The sequence below is a fragment of the Podarcis liolepis genome (assembly GCF_965112155.1).
Source record: "Podarcis liolepis genome assembly, chromosome: 7".
NCBI lineage: Eukaryota > Metazoa > Chordata > Lepidosauria > Squamata > Lacertidae > Podarcis > Podarcis liolepis.
This window is the reverse complement of record NC_139561.1, coordinates 57,215,182-57,240,066: the sequence shown is the minus strand read 5'-3', so window position 1 is coordinate 57,240,066 and position 24,885 is coordinate 57,215,182. Positions and strand designations below refer to the sequence as shown.

General features: G+C 47.6%; 1 protein-coding gene across 6 annotated transcripts in view; it reads left to right on the top strand.

The window, feature by feature from the left end:
- The window catches only part of DOK4 (docking protein 4), a 56,337-nt gene that overhangs the window by 26,255 nt on the left and 5,197 nt on the right, over positions 1-24,885 (top strand). For 3 of the 6 annotated variants that reach the window (XM_083511513.1, XM_083511509.1, XM_083511508.1), the window contains exons 3-8: positions 11,952-12,059; positions 14,213-14,327; positions 14,491-14,610; positions 15,416-15,605; positions 21,071-21,212; positions 22,518-22,641. In XM_083511513.1, the coding sequence (XP_083367639.1) occupies positions 11,952-12,059; positions 14,213-14,327; positions 14,491-14,610; positions 15,416-15,605; positions 21,071-21,212; positions 22,518-22,641 (799 nt within the window). The remainder of the gene's footprint in view (positions 1-11,951; positions 12,060-14,212; positions 14,328-14,490; positions 14,611-15,415; positions 15,606-21,070; positions 21,213-22,517; positions 22,642-24,885) is intronic. The other 3 variants (XM_083511511.1, XM_083511510.1, XM_083511512.1) reach the window with 1 other exon arrangement.

Here is a 24,885-nt window from a genome sequence, read left to right as displayed (position 1 = left end):
AAAGCAGCACCCTCCCTCCTCCCTGACTCTTGCATGACTTCTCCGAAAGCCCCGCTCTGCTCCAGCAGCCTCCATGCCCCCGAGGGCTCTGCTCCAATTTGAGGACATTTAAATTGGAGCTCTGGCTTCAGGCAGAGGACGTGGAAGTTTGTTGACTGCACAGAGAGGGGAGGAGGTTTCTTTGCCTCTACTTCTGCTGCTGTAGCAGCTTCTTTTTCCTTATTAAATAGGGAGGTGGGGGCTGTAGGAGAGTTCATAGCCTAGAATTAATGAGTGGGTCAGTGGGGGAATTTCGAATAATGATTGGGTATTGCTGTAGGTCTAGAGTAGCTATCTTTGTCTTGAAGGTGACTGGGAGAAGCCACGGAGACCACATAACACTGGTTCTGAAAGACCTACATTGGCTCCTGGTATGTTTCTGAGCACGATTCAAAGTATTGGTGCTGACCTTGAAAGCCCTAAACGGCTTTGGCCTAGTGTATCTGAAGGAGCGTCTCCACCCCCATCGTTCAGCCCAGACACTGAGGTCCAGCACTGCGGGCCTTCTGACGGTTCCCTCACTGTGAGAAGTGAGGTTACAAGCAACCAGGCAGAGGGCCTTATTGGTAGTGGCGCCCTCCCTGCAGAACGCCCTCCTATCAGATGTCAAGGAAATAAACAACTATCTGACTTTTAGAAGACATCTGAAGGCAGCCCTGTTTAGGGAAGCTTTTAGTGTCTAATGTTTTACCACTTTATTGTTATTATTATCATTAATTCTGTTGCGAGCCACCCAGAGTGGCTGGGGAAACCCAGCCAGATGGGCGGGGTAAAGGTAAAGGAACCCCTGACCATTAGGTCCAGTCGTGACTGACTCTGGGGTTGCGGCGCTCATCTCATTTTATTGGCCGAGGGAGCCGGCGTACAGCTGGTCATGTGGCCAGCATGATTAAGCTGCTTCTGGTGAACCAGAGCAGCACACGGAAACGCTGTTTACCTGGAGCGGTACCTATTTATCTACTTGCACTTTGACGTGCTTTTGAACTGCTAGGTTGGCAGGAGTAGGGACCGAGCAACGGGAGCTCACCCCGTCGCGGGGATTCGAACCGCCAACCTTCTGATCGGCAAGTCCTAGCCTCTGTGGTTTAACCCACAGCACCACCCACATCCATTATTATTATTATTATTATTATTATTATTATTATTATTATTAATTAATTAAGGCCCTCTGTGTTCATCCCTCTGAGAGCTGCATGCTGCCAGTCTCTCTCTCACACACACATGTACAGTACCCACTTTCCAAACATGTAGACAGCACACATGTATGCAGGCACACATCAAACAGGCTCTCTCTCCTTCTCAATCTCACCCCACCATCATCATTTGTATGCCGCTTTCCAACGAATTAATAAAGAGCTATAAATCATATATATATATAATCAATCCATACAACAGCTGCAGCAAAACATGTCTCTCCCGCATCGGTCTCTGCAAGCCACAGCAGGCCATGCACAGCCTTCTAACCGCTTGACCTCACCCCCAAAGGCGCACTCCTCTATCATCTCCCGAGACAAGACAGATGCCAACCAAGCAACCTAACAACATTGTGTAAAGCCGTACAAAAAAGCTAACCTAATTTATAAGCTTAAAATTAAATAGGAGAGAGAGTAATGTCTAACAAAGAAATAAAATGATATTAAAATCACTGTTCATAAATAATCCACATAATCTCACAGCAGTTAGCTTGCACGCATTGCATGGTAGCCACGCACCTTACTGGTGGCAGCCTTCCCGGCACACTTGGCACACACAGAATCATTGAATCGTGGAGTTGGAAGGATCCCAAGGAGTCATCTAGTCCAGTCCTCTGCAGTGCAGGAGTCACAACTAAAGATTCCCTGACAGCTAGCCTTCCAACCTCTTTTTATTTTTATTTATTTTTAAAGCTCCAGTAAAGGAGATTCCACCACCTTCCGAGAGAGCCTGTTCCACTGTCAGTTTATTCTGTCAGAAAGTTATTCCATACAACATGCACACCAGCTACACATGCAAGCCATGTGCACAGGCACACAGCACACACTCATTCATAAATAACACACCCCACACGCAGGCATGCGCCACCTCTCCTCTCAGTGCAATGAAGTGGTGCTTAGCTGTGTGGAGAGGTTTAAATCTTTGCTTTCAGGCCTCCATGATGAGGAGACTCTAGTGTAATGGATAGCCTTGCTGGAGCTTCACACACGTCCCACAGTATCTGTTGTTGTTGTTGTCTGAGAGTGGAGCCTCTGAAAAACACAGAAAAATATATATTAAAACTAAAATAAGTATTTAATAAATTCCTTAAATATTCACCTGTGATGTTACAAGTGCTGACTAGGTGGCCTGACTTCCAACATTGCATTTCTCAGTAACAGTAAAGAGATAGAGAAATGATTTTCTTAGGGAAAACATTTATATTGGCTGCCAGAACTAAATAAGAATGATGCATTTACTGCATGATAAAAAGTCTTCCACTTTGCTGATCACTGAAAAGTTCTTCAGAAACGATGCATGAAAAGGTCAAGGCCTGATACAGCCATATTATTTCAGGGCTTTCCTCCTCCTTCTCTGCACACCTGTGAGTTGGCCTGACTTGCCCAAGGCAACCTTCATGGATGAACAAGTATTTGACCCTGGTGTGCTGGCTGCCCGGGGCTGATGGGAATTGTAGTTTCAAATAGCTAGTGGGACCAGGTTGGTGAAGGCTGCACTAGCCCTTAAGATCCACTGCAATATCTACTTTATTTCTTATTACGGCCTTTTGGTTTACCTGCCAGAGCCCTGGTGGGTGGAATCCTTGTTGAGGAGCAAATCCAGAGGGAAAATGGTGGCTTATGACTTGGAACCAAATACTTAAGCGCACCTCTTGAACTATACCTTCATATACAAGTACACATCCATATCTGAGTCACTGCAGATCAGGGTTTCTAACATAGAGAGCTAAAACTGGGCAGGTTTGGCCAGAAAGCTGGTCAGCAGCTTCCATTTAACGTTCATGTGAGGAACCCGGGAGACCAAGAGGAAAGCCATTCGTACAAAGCTGGCCATAGCAGAGAATTTATTTTTGTTGCTCTGCTGTTGTTGTCGTCACTTTTTTCTTGCCATGGCAACTCTAGAGGAAGTTACCACCCCCAGCCCCAACCCCCCCCCACATACATACATTAAAAACAAGTGGGGGGAAATATATCAAAAACATACCACCCATTCTAAAAGCCCAATTTTATCCACTAATTTCAAAACTGCACTGGTTTTGGGGGTGGGGGCGTTCTGGGAATCCCTGAGCAACGCCAGCTATGAAGCTGCTAAGGTAGTTCATAAGTTCATTGGTAAAAATGAATGGATACCAGCTGGAAATAGGGTAACAGGCAAACTTTGCAGTCTCAAAGCTTTTAGCTGTGTTTACTAAATACAAGTAAAGCAAAGCAAGCTAAATTAGATTGCTGTCAAGGGCTTCAGAAAGTTTCCCAGCGTAGATTGAAAATTTTCCAATCAGATTGTCATATACAAATTTCTCAAATTCGTATAGGGAAATTCAATCCCCCCCCCTTAAAAAATCTGCATTACTGCCTTTGAGGGAATGTATGGAGACAGTTGTGCAAATATCTACATAATATCTTGGGGGGTTGAAATCTGACATCTCCCCCCCACCCCGCCCCCAATTCCTCCATGCAACTTTTTGTCAGCGAATATGGCTGTGGAAAGAAGGCTGGGATTCATTAAAAAAAAATGTGTGCATGTACATAGGGATGGGGTGGGGGGATGGAACAGGCATGCATGGACAGCAAGATAGGAACGGAGTCCCTCGCCATGCCTGCTCTTCATTCTGGTTATTGCAATCCATATCTGTGTAGGCCATAGCTGGCCCCGGGCATTTTTCTGCCTGAGACAAAGGGCATGATGCCTCTCTGCCCCACTTTCCACATACAGAAGCCCACTGGACAGGCTGTTAAACCTTATTTATTTCAATTAAGTTTGTATTAGTTTTCAAAAAGTTCAGTTGCAGCATATTATCAAACAAACAAGCAAACGGTAATAATAAATAATAACCAGATCAGATACTCTGTATCGTGCCAAGGGAAATTTATCACAGCATTCAGCTTACATTCCATCTCTAAATGTATTAGCCACATTTGTTCATAAACAGGAGGAGATTCTTGACCGTATTGCTCCTTACCTGAGAAAGAGATATTAAAAGTCGGACCAAAACCATCTTTCTTACTTAGGCCCTCCTGGTGATTCACATCTCTGGTGGAGGATGTGCTGAAGCACAATTTTGGCCTGTAGATTTTAGGGAACTACAGTGGTACCTCGGGTTACGTACTTAATTCGTTCTGGAGGTCCGTTCTTAACCTGAAACTGTTCTTAACCTGAAGCACCACTTTAGCTAATGGGGCCTCCTGCTGCCGCCGCACCGCCAGAGCACGATTTCTGTTCTCATCCTGAAGCAAAGTTCTTAACCTGAAGCACTATTTCTGGGTTAGCGGAGTCTATAACCTGAAGCGTATGTAACCTGAAGCATATGTAACCTGAAGCATATGTAACCTGAGGTACCACTGTAAAACAAAATCTTAATGTTGTTCCATCCTCCCAATTGGCACTTTTTTGATGGAGGCTAACCTAAACTTGATTATACCATTATTATTGATGGCAGCTAGAATGACTTGTGCACTTTAAAATTTAATTCCAGCACTAGTGAAGGGACTGGGATGGTCACATTTAGCAAACATAATTGCACCTGTATGCCTCACTTGTGCATTGGCCAAAAAAGAGGAAATAATTCTCTGCAAAAGAGGGCATAATGGGAATCAGATTTACATAACATTTGCATATGTTGACTTGTATGCACAGATTAATAGCGGATGGCGGATGGTGTGGAGGGGCAGTTTGACCTCGCTTGACCTCTGGATGGTTGTGTCGCTGCTGCTTCCTGGGAGGTAGAAGGAGGAGGCAAGCACTACCCTTCCTCTACCTCCTCTCAAGCAGCTGCAACATGGCCACCCAGAGGTCAGGTGACATAGATACACATTTAGGAATAATGTCTATAATTTAAATAGTAATGCAGTACATCTCACTGTAGTGTGGAAGACACTGACTTGGTGACCAATGTGTCTGATGTCCAGGGAATGATTGTATAGTAGGACACATGGCCACCCTCAAAGGGACGGAATCCTCCACTGTACAGGGGGCAGGTGGTACCTCTGGTTAAGAACTTAATTTGTTCTGGAGGTCCATTCTTAACCTGAAACTGTTCTTAACCTGAGGTACCACTTTAGCTTATGGGGCCTGCTGCGCCACCACTGCACAATTTCTGTTCTCATCCTGAAGCAAAGTTCCTAACCCGAGGTACTATTTCTGGGTTAGCGGAGTCTGTAACATGAAGTGTATGTAACCTGAAGCGTCTGTAACCCGAGGTACCACTGCATAACTTAGGAGATACAGTAGGGCAGGCTACGTTGTGCACACAGTTGCGCCCTCCAGGAGAGGAGAACAACAAGGGGGCTCAGGAGGAATGGCCAGTAAGTGGTCGCTCTTCCCCCTGACCCCCTAGCATTGGCTGTCTGAAGTTACCACAGCCGGTGTGGTGTAGTGGTTAAGAGCGGTAGACTTGTAATCTGGGGAACCGGGTTCGCGTCCCCGCTTCTCCACATGCAGCTGCTGGGTGACCTTGGGCCAGTCACACTTCTCTGAAGTCTCTCAGCCCCACTCACCTCACAGAGTGTTTGTTGTGGGGAAGGAAGGGAAAGGAAAATGTTAGCCGCTTTGAGACTCCTTCGGGTAGTGATAAAGCAGGATATCAAATCCAAATGCTTCTTCTTGTTGTTCTTACCAATGGTAGGGCTGGCCCTGATCTTTCACAAATGAATGCATCAGTGTTTTCTTTTTGCAAGGCATCATTTGGCAGAGATAGCTATTTGCATCCAACTCTTTTTTTTTCAGGGGGAGGAAACCTAACATGGGGCTCCAGCCCCACATCATCTTCTTCTGCCCACCTGGCAGACAAGAAAATAGCCCTTGGTCTTCCAAACTTTATCTCTTGCTGCAACCCTCAAAAACTGTATTTCTTTATGAATAGCAGTCCAATCAAGTATTTTTTTAAAATATTTAATCTCATTGGTTTCAACAAGACAGAGAGCTAAGCATGTGCTGTTTTACAGGAGGGATTCAGCTGCATAATGGGAATTTAGGTTTGCACAATTAAAGGGAATTAAAGCCTCCTGATGGAACAAATCCACTTAAGAAGAAGAAATGGGCAGGGGAAAACACTAAAAAAAAGCTGCAGGGGGAGATAATTATGGACATGGGAAGATGTCTGATGTCCCTGCAAACAAATCAGAACAAATGCTCCAGAAAGAGTGGGCATCATATTAATAATAATAATAATAATAATAATAATAATAATAATAATAATAATAAATTAAATTTATATACCGCTGAGGGCCAGTAGTCGCCTCTGCCTGAGGGCCAGTCCAAGCATTGTGAGGCTCCCTCATCTGTACTGCAGAAAGGTATTTGTCAGGGTACTGCCATCGGAACAGGGTAGGGAAGCAGAGGGGCAGTTGGGTTACAGGGAACCTCCGAAAATTTTGCGAAGCAGTTCCTCTTCCTGTGGTGAGGAAAGCCACACCTCCAGTGGGGAAGAGGGGAAAGGACCAGAGGATGTGCTGGGAGGCTCAGCACTGCTCCTGGCCAAGCCGGCCAGAAGGGAAGCACGCCCCTTCTGTTGGCCACCCTGCGCAGAGGTGTAAAACGCAAAGAAGGAAGGAAAAGGCTGGGGGTGACGAAGCTCTTACATTGGGGGAAGTCCCCGGAAACAACTACTCCCGGATTCTGCTAGCAATTGAGGCAGACATGAACTTGTGGCTCTGCACTGTAAATAGTTTTGCACCAAAATAAAACCTGTAAAAGACAGGTCGGAGTCCTGACTGGTTACTCATGAGCAATCACCATTGCCATCTGACAGTAGTAATGTTACTTTTCTGGGAGAAAATGCTTCTTCATGAGGCGCATCATTAAACTACGGAACTCCCTCCTGCAGGGGGCAGTGATTGCCACCAGCCTAGATGGCTTTGAGGATCAGAAGAATTCATGGAGGAGAGGGCTATCAATAGCTACTAGCCACAATGGCTGTGCTCTGCCTCCACAGTCAGAGACGGCAGTGCTTCTGAATGCCAGTTGCTGGAAGCTGCAGGCAGGGGGAGGGCTCTTGTGCTCAGGTCCTGCTTGCAGGTTTCCCACAGGCATCTGTTTGGCCACTGTGAGAGCAGGATGCTGGACTTTGTGGGCCATTGGTCTGATCCAGCAGGCTCTTCTTATGTTCTCAGTGTAGATATCGCCGAGCCTAATGCATTTGCTTGGTATAAAGCAGGGTACGAGCTTCATTCCTGTTCCTTCCCCTCCACCCCCTTTTGCCTGGCGCTGCAGTTGCTGGAGGAGACAGATCCCCATTAGCCTGCCTCTTAAACTGCAGGAGAGCTGGGGCTGTGCACTGTATAAATTCATGCTAATAACACAAGAGAAGGAAGGTGGGAGGTGGGAGAAAAGAGGCCAGCACTGAGCACTGAGCCAAGGCCAGACTGCCTTTCCCACCCTGCAAATCGTGTGGTGAGCTGAGTCTGGGCAGGATCAGGTGTGCAGCAAAGGGCCCTGGAACCACCCAGGGCAGGTGACCCGCTAGATAGAAATGGGAAAGTGGGTGGGTGAGGCCCTCTGAGGTGCCCACACCACTGCTGCTCCTTCTGCTGGTAATTAAGTGGCGGCGCTGTAATTAACACTGGCGTTGTGACAGGTAGGGGAGTCCCAAGGGAGGCAGGAGGGCAGGAAGGGAGCTGTTAGGCAGGAGCTGTTTTTCCTTCTCTGCTCCCCCCGCCCCAGCTGCTGGGAAGGACTTGCTCATTTGGAGGCAGCCCCTTCCTCTCTCTCTCTCCCAGAAGAGCAGCAGCATTGCTGTGCTGGTGCAGAGAGAAAATGGGATTCGTCGGCGGCACAGCAGCGATTTCCCCAGATATGCCACTGCAGAGATGGAAAGGGCTTCTTGCTCTGGTTGCATCCCTGGCTCCCATTAGCTGATGGGGATGATGGTGCTGGAGGCCAATTTGGGGGACCTCACCTGCTTGTAGGGCCTCTCAAACATGCTGGATCGTTGGCCGGCCACTCTCCTTCCCTGGCTGCATTCTCTGGGCCACATCACTGCTCTGTGGAATGATATCTGAGGTGTAAAATGCAGCAGAGCCCACAAACGCTCTGCCCAGGAATACTCAGAGTCAGAACAGAAATTTAAAAAGCAGGCAACACACCTTTGAGAGCCTTTCTCTTAACCTTGAGCAACTGCAACCAACCCCACAGCCCCAGGGCTCTGGTTGTTGGTTCACTGGGCAGATGGGCCCCTGGCATCCCTTGTTAGAAATTGACCACTGATCATACTGCTCTCTCCATGGTGTGGACTGGTGAGCAGGCAAAGGCCCTGTCCAGGGCAGAGTTGCTAGTACAGGCTGACATCCTTCCCCTGGAGGGCAGCCATTTACCCAAAGATGGCATCATTTGCTGTTCAGCATGACTGTGGCCATGCAAGGTTAACTTGCTTGACTTCGTGGTGTCGGTTCCAGAAAAATTCATGTGTGAGTAGAGGCCAAACAGTGATTCTTGAGCTGCTCCAGAGTCTCTGCCCAGGGCTGTAGGTTTTACCTTAGCTTGGCAAAATTGCACATAATAAATGCAGAATGGGATGTTGGCCACTGAATTCCACTATCCAATAATTTCAAGCCACCTCCCACCATTGGAAGCTATTTTGACATTAATTAATTAATTAATTAATTAATTAATTAATTATAATAATTACTACTATTATTTAGTTAGTGAGGCCGAGCATTGTACAGAGCAGTGATGTCATGGCATGCTTTTCCCAACCCCAATGCTTCCAGATGTTGTTCTAATACAGGTCCCATCAGCCGCAGCCAGCATCTGGAGGCCACCAGGCTGGGAGAGGCTGAATTAGATGGTCCAAGGAAGACACTGAGGGGAGGAAAGACAGCACTGGGAGGTCTGAACATCTGGTGATGTCTACATCCACACTTAACCAGGAGTCTGATCTTAGAGGGACATTTTTAGTGAATGCTAAGACATGCACTTTACATGGGAGCTGCCTTTGAAGAAAGTGGAAACATATTTGGGGGCAAAGTGTGGCTGCCAGAGGTGCTGGCTATAGCAAGTTGATCGAATCACATTGTGATTCCAGTCTTAGTCCTGACCAGTTACATTAAATTGAGCCTGGGAAACAAATTAATAACCAATGTGTTCTTGTTGTTTTGAAAATGCTTTCCCATTTAAAACAAAAAACACACTGAAACACCCCAGGTGGCTTACATCCTATAGGCTTGGCCTTTATTGTATCTCTCCCTCCATGCAAAGTCCACTTCAGGGGCCCCTTTCTAAGTCCCCATCAGATGTGACTTGGGTCTTTCACAGTGGTGGTGTTCATAATTTGAACAGCTTTCATAGGGTTAGGGTTAGGGTTAGGGTTAGGGTTAGGGTTAGGGTTAGGGTTAGGTGACTCTGTTGTGGCTTTTTGCATTTTGAGAGCAAGCAAATATTATCTGATTTCAGCCTCTGCTGGGCACTGCTTCTGCTTTGTTTAATTTTACAATTTTACTGAATATTCATTTATTGCATGTTTCAAAGGTGACCCTGACTCCGTATTTAAAAGAAGTATAAATGCTATGACTAAATTCACAAAGTCTGCAGCAGTCACCTCAGTGTATCTCTGATAGGAATCTTTGCAGACGCACACAGTTTTGGTAGGACAGCTCTCCAGAGCTGTGCCTCTCAGTCTTCTCTATGCTGAGTCCAGCTCCTTACTGTTGTCTCGTGTGTGGGATGACTGTTCCCTTTATTCCTTCCTCCGGCTCCTAGGCCCCAGTCTAATTAGTCTGCATCTGCCATCTGCTGACTTGGAGACCTGAACCACTGGCAATCTATATCCAGCCATCATTCACTGGGGTTGTCCTTTGTTGTGAGCTCTGCCTCAGGGTCTGCTGTCCCCCAGGACAAACCTTCAGATCCCCTTCCTGTTGGGAATGAGGCTTCTCCTGGGCTCATGACTTCCTCCAGAGCCTTTGTTGTCTTCCCCCTTCTTCCACGCTGGCTGGCCTTCGTCCTTATCTCCACACTCGCCCAGCCTGAGCGTCACCTCTTCCTCCCTCACGCACCTTGCCTCTGAAACATCTCTCCTTCCCCTTTGTCCAGATGGACAGTAATGCTTCCAATGCAGGCATCAGAGGCTTAGGCCGCATATGCACCAATTAGGTAAAGCACTATGATACCACTTTAAACCATCATGGCTCCCCCCCCAAAGAATTATGGGAAGTGTAGTTTGTTAAGCGGCTGAGAGTTCTTGGGAGATCCTTATTTCTCTTCTAGAGCAACAATTCCTAGAGATCCCTGGTAAGAAGACGTATTGATTATTATTGATTATTAAACCATTCTGAGTACTGTAGCTCTGTGGAAAGGAATAGGGGTCTCCTAAGGATTCTTGGAGCTGTCATTTGTTAAGGGTGCTGAAAATTGTTGGGAAACCTTTGTTTCCCTCCCAAAGTTACAATTCTCAAAGTTTCCTAGGAAAACTGTTAAAGCACTCTGAACATTATTTTCAAGAGAGGTTAAATTCCAGAGTTCACTAGAGGATGGTGCAGTGCACTGTGTTATTTTGTTTTTATGGCAGGGTGTATGGAAGATTTGGTGGTATTCATTCTCTGTGCATATATTTGACAGGTTTTGGAAATATTTGACTGATCAGTGAACTAGTTTTAATCTAACAAATGCCAGCACTGGTTTTGGGTGCCTTCGGGCTGTCACAATGTCTTCAACAATAAACCAGCTCTGTTCTTTACAGGAACAATCTGCAGCAGAGAGGTGGTCGTTCATAATGTATCACCTGTATCTTCTGCAGTCTGTGACTAGTTCCTCATTATGGAGTTAACTAGTACTAGATGCAATTGCAACAATATTCACTTTATTGGGTATCAATGGATTGCATGGGACCCCCAAAAGCACCTTTTTATTGCACATTCATGATGATTTGTGCTCATGATGCTATCAGGGCAGTCACACGTGACCCCACTTTCAATACTGTTTGCTCCAGCAAATGTTTTGGGGCAAAGATCCTGCTTCATTTAAGTGTGGAGCCAGTGTGGTGTAGTGGTTAAGAGCGGTCGTCTCGTAATCTGGGGAACCGGGTTCGCGTCTCCGCTCCTCCACATGCAGCTGCTGGGTGACCTTGGGCCAGTCACGCTTCTCTGAAGTCTCTCAGCCCCACTCACCTCACAGAGTGTTTGTTGTGGGGGAGGAAGGGAAAGGAGATTGTTAGCCGCTTTGAGACTCCTTAAAGGGAGTGAAAGGCGGGATATCAAATCCAAACTCTTCTTCTTCTTCATTTCCAACTGGAGCATATGCTGTATTTTCCTGCTGAAATCCCATAACCGTTTGGACCAGAGAGGTTCTCGGTTTGGGGGTGGGGGTTGTCCTGTTTTTGTTCTGCTGTAGCCCCTCAAGGTGGCAATAATGCAGTGGCACTGGGAAAGTATTGCAGAACGTCTACAGAGGAGAATAAATGCACCACATGGCCTATTATTGCGTTGATAATATGTTGCCAAACACAACCACAATAAAACTCTAACGATCCTTTGGAGGTAAAATTGAGGGGAGGCTGATGCATATGCCCTCCCTCCCTATTTTATCCTCACCACAACCCTGTGAGGTAGGTTAGCTTAGGGCTGAGAGTCTGTCATTGGCCCAAGGTCACCCAGTGAGCTTCCTGACCAAGTTGATAACACAGGGAGGGTCGGGCTGATTCACTTGTGTTCATGTAGGTGGGTGTTTTATCCTTTGGATGAGCAGGCCCCCTTCCCCTGGTGTTTACTTTCCTTCCTTCTCCCTCCCAGATTTACCGGCGTTGTTGGCTCGTCTTCCGCAAATCTTCCAGCAAAGGCCCTCAGCGGCTGGAGAAATATCCGGACGAGAAGTCAGTGTGTTTGCGAGGATGTCCAAAGGTTAGCCCCAGTTTCTGATGTGGTGGTGCTGTTGCTGCTCCGTGGGGGGAAAGGGGCTGGATAGAGCCTTATGGGCAGAGGGATAGCTAATACCACAGAAGACAGAATCAGGATTCAGGATGGCCTTAATGGATTGAAGAATTGGCCCAAACTAATTTCAATAGGGCAAATGTAAGGTTTTACACTTAGGCAGAAATAATCAGATGCACAAATACAAGATGTGGGACACCTGCTTGCCAGTAGTACATGTGAAAAGGAGCTAGGGGTCTTAGTAAAGCACAAGCTTAACATCAGTCAACAGTATGATGCAGCAGCAAAAAAAAGCTATTCTAGACTGCATCAAATCTAGTAAGAGTACTGCTCTAGTCTGCCTAGGTTAGACCCCACCTGAAGTTCTGTGTCCAGTTTTGGGCACCACAATTTAAGAAGGATATTGGCAAACTAGAACATGTGCAGAAGAAGGCGACCAGGAGGCTCAAGGGTCTGGAAATCAAGCCTTAGGAGGAGCCTTTGAGGGAGCTGGGGATGTTTAGCCTGCAGAAGTGGAGACTGAGAGATGATAGGATACCCATCACCAAACATCTAAAGGTCTGTCACATGGAAGATGGAGCAAGCTTGCTTTCTGCTACTCCAGAGGGTAGAACCCGAAACCAATAGATTCAAATGACAAGAAAATGAGGTTCTGATTATGCTTTAGGAATAACTTTTTGATGGTAAGAGCTGTTTGACAGTGGGATTGACTGCTTTGGAAGGTGGTGGACTCTCTTTCACTGGAAGTTTGTAAGCAGGGTTTAGGTGGCCTGACAGGGATTCTTGAGCTGTGCTTTCTGCATTGTGGGGAGTTGGACTGGATGACCTTTGGGCTCCCTTCCAACTTTACAATTCTGATTCTTGGTCAGCATCTCGTACTTTCCTCCTTCCCTTTAGGGAGGCTGGGGGGTGGGCAACCTCCTACGCAGAGCCAGCTTGCAGTTTGCCTGCTCTAGTGATGAAGATTGGCCACCGTTTCCTAGTTCGGCGACATTCTCATTATCCTTAAATGCTTCCCCAGGGCACTCTTGTGGTCTGTGTGACATTGCATGCTGGAAAAAAACGTCCCTGCCCAAGGGAGTCATTGTGGCAAAAATAAACCTGTTTATGTTCTAGAAGCAGAACACAGTCCTCCTGCTTGAGTTCTCTCACTGGCCATCCTTTCCACTCTTTCACCCAACCTCCTGGGCCTTCCTCTCCTCACCACCTTAGTCACCCAGTGCAAGACCCAGTTCCACCACTCATACGCCCTGCTGCCCATCTCAATGCTCTAAGGCTCCTGGAAAACGGAGGCGAACAGCCAGGGCACCTGCACAGCTCTCTGGACCAATGAATGCCCCTCCCCTCAACAATGACATCCTTCTCTCTTTACGCAGGGTACCCAAGGAGGTCGAGGCTGCTTGAGACACTTCTGAGTTGCCATATCCCACCTCTTTAAGGGGGATTGCTGTCTCAGAGTCCTCTGTCCAGAGAATCTCTTTCCCATCCACCAGCATAAATGAGTAACTTCTGGAATTGCTGGTGAACGAAGCCACCCTCCCCATTGGCTTCTCCTTACAAAACAGCTTTTGCTCTCCCATCTAAGCTGCTGCACAACTCCCTGTACAGGAGTTGGGAAGTATTCTTTTGAACATCAGGGGTGGGCAACATTTTTCAGGCCGAAGGCAAGCTTTCGGGGTCCCCAAGTCAGTGGTGGGGCCAGAGATTAAAAAAAAAAGAGGATGGAGCAAAACTTGCAGTGCTGGGGAAATGCATTGAAAAGTGCACCACGCATTCCATCATTGCGTTAAGTGAGAGGTCTATATGTGCTTGCACACACACACACACCCTCCAGCTAGCTAAGCAAGAGGCATTATCACAGTTCAAGAACAAATTCCCAGCCAAGTGAAATCACTCTAGGAGAGTGTGAAGCAGGAGCAGGGGGCTAGGGAGACTCCTGAAGGCTTTATAAAGAGTCCTGGATGGCCGCATTGAGACCTGGGGCCCAAGTTTCCCCCCTCCTGCTCAGCATGGAGCTGCCCCGGTGTTCTTGGGTAGAGAGCCAGGGATCCCTTTCCTCTTCTCTGCAGACGAAGGTGGGCTGTAGGGAGGTGCTCCCCTTAAGGCGTGTGGCTCTCCTGCAGGTCACTGAGATAAGCAACGTGAAATGCATCACGAGGCTACCAAAGGAGACTAAGCGGCAGGCCGTGGCCATCATCTTCACCGACGACTCAGCTCGGACGTTCACCTGTGAATCTGGTAGGAGCCCCGCTGTGGGATTTATGGGGTGTTTGTGAGCAGCAGCGTGCGGGCACATTCTACGAGGCTGCAATCCACTGGCAAGTGTATGTGTGTTGTGTTGAACTAAATGGCAATGGGGCTGAATGCTGGACACTAACTGAGGGCGCTTCCCATCTTGCAGAGCTGGAGGCTGAGGAGTGGTACAAAACTCTGTCCATCGAGTGCCTGGGGGCACGGCTCAACGACATCAGCCTGGGAGAGCCAGATCTGCTGGCACCTGGAGTGCAGTGTGAGCAGACAGGTAAGGGGGCAGGCTGTCCTGAATCTGCTATGGTGGTGGGGTGGCCGGGGAATGAGGGTGGTGGAAGGACTGACTGGAGAAACAAATGGCCTGTTATTATTTATTGATCTTATTAGCCGTTCTTTTTCTCTCTCTCTTTTTCCCCCTCCCAAAAGTAACTTGAAGCAATAAAGACATAACCCATACTTTGAAACCAGCCCAAAATGAAACACAGGAAGATCTAAAACTCATCCACATTTTTTTAAAGGCAGGACTGAAAAATCTCACCTGTCGTAGGAGGCCCCAGATAACCGAAAGCCTGGGGGAAAGTCTGGGGGAAAAGAAATGTATTTACCTAGTGCCTAAAGATATGCAATGGTGCCAACAGGTGAGCCCCTCTAGGGGAGAGCATTCCACAAGCAGGGAGCCAGGCATGGCAGTGCAGAGAGCAGCTTCTTGAGATGGGCATTGCAGGCACTGCTGCCCAGGGCAAGAGCAGCGATACCTGGAGGAAGCCCTGGACACTGAGCCAGGGCATGGGGATGCAGCAAACAGCAGCCCTGTCAAAGTGTGGGACCTCTGTGCGGTGTTGGGGTTTAAGCTGCAGATTGTGGCCAGGGAGTACAAGGCGAGGCTACATTTAGGCTTAGGAGGCAGCTAATTGGAGCCACAAACATCGAGCCCAAGAGGTGGCAGACTGGTGAGTTTTGCTGTTGCTCAAGCAAAATCTTGGGAAGGAGACAGATTGGAGGGTGGCAAAGGGGTGGTGTGAAGCAGAGAAGGTGCCAGCAAGCCTGGCTCAGCAGCGCCCCTTTCTCCCCCGCAGATCGCTTCAACGTCTTCCTCCTGCCCTGCCCCAACCTGGACATCTACGGCGAGTGCAAGTTGCAGATCACACACGAGAACATTTATCTCTGGGACATGCACAACCCCCGCATCAAGCTCATCTCCTGGCCCCTGTGCTCACTGCGACGCTACGGGCGAGATGCCACGCGGTTCACCTTTGAGGCTGGCCGGTATGCATGCAGGGACGTGTGACCCAGAGGGCTTGCAGCGCCATGCTGGTTGTGGGAGTGTGTGCGTTCTGAAACTTGGGAATAATTTAAAGTATCAGTCCAGCTCTGCACAGTGGCCATCACCACTGAGAATTGGCGCTGTGAAGCACAACACATTAGATGACTTAGGGCCATCCACAGTATTTCAGCTTAACCTACCTGTAAGGAAAGATCTCGAGATTTTTGTGAAAGAGGTGGGATTTCTTATTTATTTGTTTCTTTTCAAGGTTTGTACCCCATGCTTTAGCAAAAAGAGGCTCCCAGAATTGCTTGCAGATCAACAAAATGGAAGGCTTTTGCAATCTGAAAGGCAGGATACAAAAGGAAAGAGGCCGGGGAGGGAGAAGGGGAAAAGAAAATCCAGGCACCACTCCTTACAAAGTTCTTATAATGACCTGCTGAGACTGAAACCAGTCAGAAATGGATATAAGGTGGTAGCAGTCATAAAAATGAGGCAGACAGCGGATTGTTACCACATGTAGTTCTCTGGAGCTGCTAAGGGCATGCTTATTTCAGTTAGGGTTGTTGCTGGGCTTTGCAACTGGGTGGGAGTGATGAGGCAGATGAGAGATGCAGTCCGAAACATCTGGATTGGGGAAGGCTGCTTTGGGGCCTAAGAAAAACCCAAAGAGCAGTCCTCTTTCCCTTCAAATTGCCTCCACCCATTAGGCCACAGCCACTGGAAAGGGAAGGGAACTGGCCACAGGGAAGGCTGGAGGGCACTGAGGGGCTGGTTGGGCAGCATTGGGAGTGGGTCAGGCCTTCCCATGATTTCAGCTTTCCCCAAGGATTTTCTGAGAGGGAAATCCCCAAAACACTGAATCTATTCCAAAGCCATTTTCCAAGCTGATGTTTTCCACATGGATATTTTACTGGTATATAATCAAGATCTCCATAAAGCCTCGGGAGAGGCTGGCAGGACTTACTGTACTAAAAGGAAAGCAGGGGGAAAGGGAAAAAGTCAAGTCTGTGTGGATTCCCCCACCCCAAAGTGCACAGTGGAGGCTGGTCCATTTGGATGAATGGGGCATTGCCTCAGCAACCTCCATCTCCCTTCAGCCAGGCCCACCTGCCTGCCTCCTTACCAACACAGAGCTACAATATCCAGAGTTCCTTGGGAAGAGGGGTTGACCATTAATCCATTCCGAGAACTGTAGCTCTGTGAGGGGAATAGAGGTCCCCTAAAGGATGGACAGATGGACAGCATGTGCACCAGCCCTGTGACCCTGTGTGTGCTGGGCATACCCACTGCAAACATCCACCCTGGACTTCCCACGATGAACAGGAAGATCTGAAGAGACATTCTCTGTGGTCTTGGATGAACACACTGAAGTCTGAACCACAACCAGGAAGCCCACCTTGAAAAGCCTTCTAAGCACATTCATCCAAACACACATAGCCCCTTCAGAACTTCCTGATGCTTCAGCTCAGAGGTGTGCCTCCCACATGCTTTCTGAATGCATGTAGAGAGGGCTTGTTCTTCCACATCCCCTCTACTCCCTTAGCCATGCCAATTGACTGGATGGTGTGGCAGAAGATCCAGGTTTAAGCCCTGGCTTCTCTAAGTGGGATGGGAAAGATCTGAAACACAAGAGAGCTGTTGCCAGTAAGTGCCAGCAATACTGATCTAGACAGGGCCAGTGTGTAAAGCAGATTCCTATGTCCCCAAAGCCCCATATGGACTTTGCTTCCCAGAAGTGCTCTGTGCAGCCAGACAGGAATCCATATGGATGGATTTTCACATGCAGTGATTGTGGGTGGGTGGGGCAGGGGGAACAGCCCTGCAGTCCCCACTACAGCCATTCAATGAAGCCCAGTAATTTGCTCATCTCACTCCATGGCAGATTTTAAACCCCAAAAAGCCTTTTCCCAGAAACTCTCGGACTTTTCCCTACCTTGTGAACTTTGCAAATTGATTTAGACCATCCCAGTCTGCACCTCTTAGCGACTCCAGCTAATTACCATCTACAAAGGAAAGAAATTTGATCTTTCCCTTTTATCCCAGACCTTCACTGACTCATTATGCCTGGCTTTTATAGAGAGATTAGAGGAACTCTTCCAACAAGCCCCGTCCCACCCTGCTCTGAGGCTGTGGAACAGCCTGTTCTGACAATAAAGCTGTTTGTTTCTTTGGCAGGGTAGTGGGGGAGAAGGGGAATAACCCACCCACTATACTATAAGGATGAAAAACTCCCAAGCCAGGCAGAGGTCCCATTCACCTCTTTCTTTCCCAGTGTGGGAGGATCTCAGATCTTTGCCATAGAGGGATAATTTACAACCCATTCAAAAGATTTACCCAGGTGCAATACTATTGCATCAGAGTGCCTCCAGACTCTTGGGACTTTGCAGCAGAGGCATAGCGTGGGTGGGGGCTGCAGCCCTGGGCACAGTTTTTTTGGGGGGGGCACAAACAGGCTCCCCCACAGCAGGCTCCTTCATTGGAGCCTGGCTCAGAGTGAGAAGGAACTGTGCCTTAGCTGCGGCACTTATTCCCAGCCACAGCTCAGTGGGGAGGAGAGCAGGAGACTAGACGGCAATGCTGCCGTCCATCCTCCTCGGCTGTTGTGCGCCTTGTGCCCAGGGCAGTACGGGCACATGCTCCACAACTGCTTTGCAGGAAGGAATCAAGCACATACCAGAACTTTAGGTTTGCATGTTTAAAATAGATTAAAGTGTTCCGTCACCCTAGCACAATAAATCCACTAAAAAAGCGGGGGTAGGGCGAAGAAAATCAATGCAGCCTGCAGGATCAGGCCATTGGCCCATCTAGTCCAGCATCCTGTTCCCACAGTGGCCAACCAGATGCTTGTGAGAAATCCACAAGCAGGATTTGTGTACAAGAGCCCTCTTCCCTCCTAAGTTTCCAGCAGCTGGTATCAGACACGCAGCCATTAACAGTGGAGGAAGTCCACCATTGTGGCTAGTAGCCACTGATAGCCTTTTCCTCCGTGAATTTGTCCAATCATCTTTTAAAGCCACCCAAATTGGTGGCCATTACTGCCTCCTGCAGGAGTGAGTTCCATAGTTTAACATTGTGCTGCATGAAGACGTAGTTCGTCTTATCTGCTGTGAATCTGGATGTCCACGAATTCTAGTGTTATGAGACAGGAAGGAAAACTTTTCTCTACCCGCTTTCTCCATGCCATGCATAATTTTATAAACGTCTGTCTGGTCAAAAACAGTCTTTGCGCTGTTTGGAAAGTGATGGGGAAGTGCCTTGAATGGTGTGGGGAGAATGGATGACTACTGGAAAGGCGTGTAAAAACCCCACAAGCAAATCAGAATGGATATTCATTTTCATATAACCTCGCCGCAAACAAATCAGAAGGAAAGCTCAAAAAAGGTTCGATATAATCTAATCTCAAAATAAGCTTTGTGCAAGCAAATCAGGATGAGTGCTCAATAAAGAGGTTGTCTGGAGAGGCCTTCAGACTCCCTGGGCACCTTTGGGCAAATGCTAGGCTGCAGTTCTTTGCACATACAGCTCAGTGGAACTGTTTGCCTCAGAGCAAGCCATACTCTGTGCCGATGTCAATGCTAATCATGCTTAGCCCAAGCCACACAGTTTGCAAATCTGCTTCTAATCATATTTGCAAATGGTTGTTTGATGCTGATTATGGTTAGGGAAGATGCTGGGGCAGATGTAGTGCTAACTATAGTTAGCTCCAAAGCAGAAGAGGAGCAATGCTTTCACAAGAGGGGGCAGGGTCAAAGGAGCAACTGAGTGAGCCTTCAAGATGCTCTCAGTCTCCCAGCCTTGGTGGAAACAGCACCAGGCTCGAAAAGAGGATGGACTCTGCTATCACCAGTCTATATAAACAATCCCAAATCAACTTCAAAAAAAAATTTCAGCTGTCCTTGGTTCTTCAAATAGCCTGTGGCCCATTTTGCATGAAACACCAAGCCATGGTTTAGTATGGATGGGCAAAGGTGTGGACTTCTTCAAAGGAGATTGCAGCCAGATTGTTGGTTCCACCCTGGCCATTTTTGCTGCTGCTGCATTGCACCAAACCATTGTTGGATTAGCCTGTCTGAGTTCAAGCTTGTGCTGTCTGAACACACACTTGTGGTTTAGCTCTCTCTGGCCAAACTATGAGCTGTAACCAAAGTGTGTTGTGTGGTTTACAGCTTGTTTGTCAGGGAGAACTGGACCTGAGCCCAGATTCAAACAATATGCTAAGCAAAACCATGGTTTAGCTTAGTTTAGCTTGGCAGCAGAATGACCAAGGAGGAGCTGAGTAGGTGCAATTTCCTAGCTGAGAGCCTGCACATTTGTGCAATCTATCGTCTGGCTTCTAAGTCCGAGTTCTAAGAAGTAACAACAAATGAATTGTTTTAGTTACAGTTTCAGAAAGCACTGAGCAGTGTTTGCTATGGGATTGTGTTTGGATTACAGTGGATATAGGGTGAGTTTGTGTCCTAGTTTAGAGGACAGTCCTCTATTTGGAGGCATCCTCTACTTGCATGACTACCTGGTCCAAGTCCAGTTTTATGATGAGAGAACCAGAGAGACCAGTAACCCCCTGGTCTGCAGACTGAGCAGATCACCAGGTCACTGTCTTCCACAGTAGGGTGAGATGAAATGTATTTCTGCTTAATTCTACCTTTGCATGTAAAAGTCAGTATGTGCCATTCCTGTGGCCTCTTTTCTGGGGGTGCATTAGTGGGCAACTTCATTGCAGCCTGTGTGTGTTACACAGGGTCACAACTCCATGCTCCACACACGTCATATGGGTAAGGAATGGATTGTAGCCCTGTCAGAGTTGATGAGCTGGTGGAAGCAGGCAGGCGTGGATCAGTTGCTTGGGCTCAGAAGGCACTTTGTAGGAAGGACCTTTTGGTTGCAGGCACCAGATGTCAGCAGAGCACAGGAGAGCTCTGGCAAGCTACCACAGTCTCACAAGCCCTTGAAGCGCATCCCTTGGCTCCTTCCATACTTGAAATCTTTCCATTCTGCCTGGTCATTACAAGAACTCTGTAACTAAGAAATAGCTCCTAAGTGTTTTTCCTCCTCCCTCCCAATCCCTCTTCCTTTTGTGCCATGTCTTTTTGATTGCGAGCCTGAAAACAGAGCGTCTCTTAGCATTGGAATTTGTAAGCAGCTCCGCAATCCTTTTCCATCTGAAGAGTGGGATTAAAAAAAAAACTGTAAGCAAACACAAAAACAAAACAAAAAGCAAAATGTATTTGTGAAGCTCTTGTACTGGATTTTCAAGTGGGGCAGAGAGAAAGGGATGCAAGCATACACGTTTGTGAAGTCCATGCAGGAGTGAGGTGTAAACGGTGCAAGTGCGAGTTTGGGAGGCAGGACAACTACAGTATGAACAGCACCGATGGGGTGGAAGCAGCTGGTATGAGGTTTGTGCACCTCTTCACTGGGGTCCCGCTTTTGACCTCTTGCTCTCTGTCACCGCCCTTTTGCTTAGCAGGATGTGTGATGCCGGCGAAGGCCTGTATACCTTTCAGACCCAGGAGGGTGAGCAGATCTACCAGAGGGTCCACAGCGCCACCTTAGCCATTGCTGAACAGCACAAGCGCGTCCTTCTGGAGATGGAGAAGAATGTGAGGGTGAGCTCATGGCTGGAGGGGAGGTGGATGTGGATGTAGGGGGCTTTCATCGCCTCTAGCCATCCCTTGGCACTGGGGATATGGAAGCGGGTGTCTCCAAAACAGCTGGTGCTTTGCAAGAACAGACCTGTACACATTCAGCATGCTGCAGCACAGAGGCAAGGGAGGTTGGCTGGTTTGTTTATTTTATTTTGGAGCATTTGTGCTTGCCCCTCGGCCACACAGGCTCCCAGAGCAGTTTCTGTACAATCCCTACCCGTGTGCTTAACAAGCTAAAAGAATGAAGGGAAAGGAAGAGGAAGAGGAAAATCCAAATCAAAACTCAGGCACCAATTTCTAAACAGTTCCAGGAACTGGATGAAAGCTGATGGAACAAGCCGCCTTCTTCCCATCTCTCCCCACTGAGGCAGCTTGGTGGAATGGCTGCCCCCTGGTGACCGTTGAAGGGAGAGGAGGTCTGGTGGGGCTAGCTGCTTCCCAGCTCTCCACTGCAGGAATGGTTGCCCCCAGGCGGCAGTTGAGGGGATGCCTGGAGAGATTCCTTGACTCTTGTGACGCCTTTAAAACACTTAAGTTCGCCCACACACTTAAGTTCAGTTAGTCCACATTCACCCCATGCATTAAAGCAGTATCCTGCCTCTCTAAACAGCTGCCGTTTGTTGAGGGTGCTGAGAATGGTTAGGAGACCCTTATTCCCCTCTCAGAGCTACAGTTCCCAGACAGTTCCTTTGAACAGGGATTGATTGTTAAGCTACTCTGAGAATTATAGCTCTGGGAGGGAATCAAGGGTGTCCTAGCAACTTTCTTCCCTTTTTACAAACTACAGCTCTCAGAATTCTTGTGGGGGGAGCCGTGGCAGTTTAAAGCTGTCCCGTAGTGCCTTCAATGTACGGTGACTTTGCCAGCCTGATGCCCTCCAGATGTAAAAGGTAAAGGGGCCCCTGGACTACAAATCCCATGAGTTGGTGCAAATTGCAGTCCAAAACAACTGGAGGGGCCAGCTTGGCAAGACTGTGCCCCCACCCCTGGGGTCTTGTGAGGCTTTGGCAGGAGCGGCACCTTTCCATTTTGCCTCAGGCAGCGAAACGGAATGGGCTGTGCCTGCATAAAACATATGCAAGATAATTGGGTTCTGGACCAGCTTCCAGACTCCAGAAATTTGTACCAGCTTCCACCCTCTGCCAGTGTTGGCCCTATTGTTATCTCAACTCTTCCCAGACTGCAGCATTCCTTACCTGCCATTCTATCTCTCCCCTGTTCACAACTCTGATTCCTAAAATCTACACTCCCCCTCCTCTTTTCCAGTTGTTGAACAAGGGCACAGAACATTACTCCTACCCCTGCACACCAACCACCATGTTGCCACGCAGCGCCTACTGGCACCACATCACCGGCTCACAGAACATCGCCGAATCCTCAAACTACAGTGGTGAGTTTCTGCTCTGCAAGGGGGGTGGAGCGGATCTGAGCTTCCCCCAGAATTCAATTGTCCTGTTGTCTCCCACCCACACCTCCAAAATCTGTAGGCACTTTGTGTTTCTGGCTTTGGGGTGGGGGTGCAGGGAGTCAGCCACTTCTCCTTATCTCTCCCCCATCCATCCCCAAAAGAAAATCTCCCCAAATCCAGCTCCTGCGTTGGCTCCAACAAGCACCTCGTTGCATTACGTCTCTGTTCTAAAGATTTCCAGGGTGTGCTAACAGAGCTGCAGCTGGTGTGCAGGGTTTGCGATTCAAATTTGGTACAGTTGCTGCTGGGTGGGTGGGTGTGTCGAAGAAAATGGATTTGCAGGCCAAATCTAGCCTTTCAGCTGCCAACTGGCGATCCCTGGATTAAAGCTGCCCCTTTAAAAAAATGTTAAGATCTCGTTTTCCTGAGATCTTACAAAATCGCTGGTGGTTGGAGTTTCACTTTTTTGAAAAGGGCTCTGCATGTGTCATGTTGAATCAGAGCCTGCTTCCCTTGCTTTCAAGGAACTTAACTTCTTTCCTCCAGGGCTCTTCATCATGCAAAACAGCACAATAATTTTGCTTCTGGTGGTGATCTGGAGTAGATCCTGAAATCTGTAACGCTGAGCTTAGACCTTTTTGTAAATAGGTTTTCACTGAAAAGCAGCTTTGCTTTAATCATCCTGCACCTTTTAAAACTTTAAAGGTATTAACTGGTGCCATTTTTAAAATTAGCTCTGATTAACATTTTTAATTTTATATGGGTTATTTTATGTTAATCACTCTGGGCTCTGTTTCGGTGGAAGGGCAGGATATGAAGCTAAGAAAGCAGAGAGGTAAAATAAGGCTGCAATCTTGGTTGACCTGTGGCTTTCCAGATGTTCCCAGGATACAACACACATCATCCCTAACTACTGGCCATGGTGGCTTTGGGGGCTGATGGGAGTTCAGCAACCCCCAAAAAGACACAGGCTGGCTACCCCGGCCACACAGGTGTACCTGGGAATAAGTCCTGCCAGACTCTGAGTGGCTCACCTCAGTGGAGACATGTAGGATTGCACACTAAGCCATGTTTCTTATTTAAGTCATTTATAGCCTGCTTAGTATCGATAGATATGAAAGCAGTTCCAAGTATAAGTATGCCGCAGACACAATTTCAACAATTTAGGAAAAAATGATAACTGAAGAGCATAGATAAATGATACAGCATAGTATCCATTCATTGATCCATTTCATTTGTAGCTCACCACCTTATCCGAGTTTCTCAAGCTTGGCATACATGGTTCTCTGCCTCCTCATTTAATCTCCCAACAACAACCCTATGAGGTAGGTCAGGCTGAGGGAAGATAGTGGCTGGCTCAAGATCGCCCAGTGACGTTCATGGCCAAATGAGTTTTTTGTGGATTTAGGATGCCTCTACGTATCAGAAAGCTGACAGGGCAACCCTCATTTAATGTCATGTTTTGATGCTGCTCTGCAGTCAATTACGTTAGATATTGTATTGGCATTTTAAAACACCATGGCCACAATCCAAAGAAAGTTAAGCACTTTTAAGCCCTATTGATTTGCACAGGGGGCCTTGAGCTCATCTCTAAATCTCTCTCTCTCTCTCTCTCTTGAAATCAATGGGACTGAAAAAAAGTGCTTCAACTTTGGCAAGATTGTGCCCAGTGGATTTGTGTCTTTATTTGGGATGTTTCTGTGCCGTCCTTCAGCCAAAACGGTGCTCTATCTTGTGGGTCGATTCATCTATGACATAGTGCTTCTCTAGCCCACAATTCCCTGGACAGTTTTACAAGTGTACACCATAATTCTTTTAGAATATCAGAATACACCAACAAAAAGGAATCAAAGATGGCCTGTGTTTAAACCAGGCTTTGCCAACCTGGCTGCCTCCAGCTGCTTTGGACTGCAACTCCCATCAGCCCCAGATAGCATGGCTGAAACAGTCGGAGGGCACCAGGTTGACTAAGGCTGGTTAAAATGACAATATAATGAGTAATCATAAAAATTGAAAGTTATGTAGCGCATGAAGAAGCATTCTGAATGCCTCAGATCCACTGAAATGAATGAACCTAAGTTAGTCACCCCTGCTAATTTGACTGGGTCTCCTCTGAATAGGACTAACACTATCTGCATCTCAGATACTTTTGCAATGAGCCTGTAAGATAAGTCAATATTCATGGCAGAGCTGAGATTCAAGCCAGGGGTTCTGGGGTCACAGCTT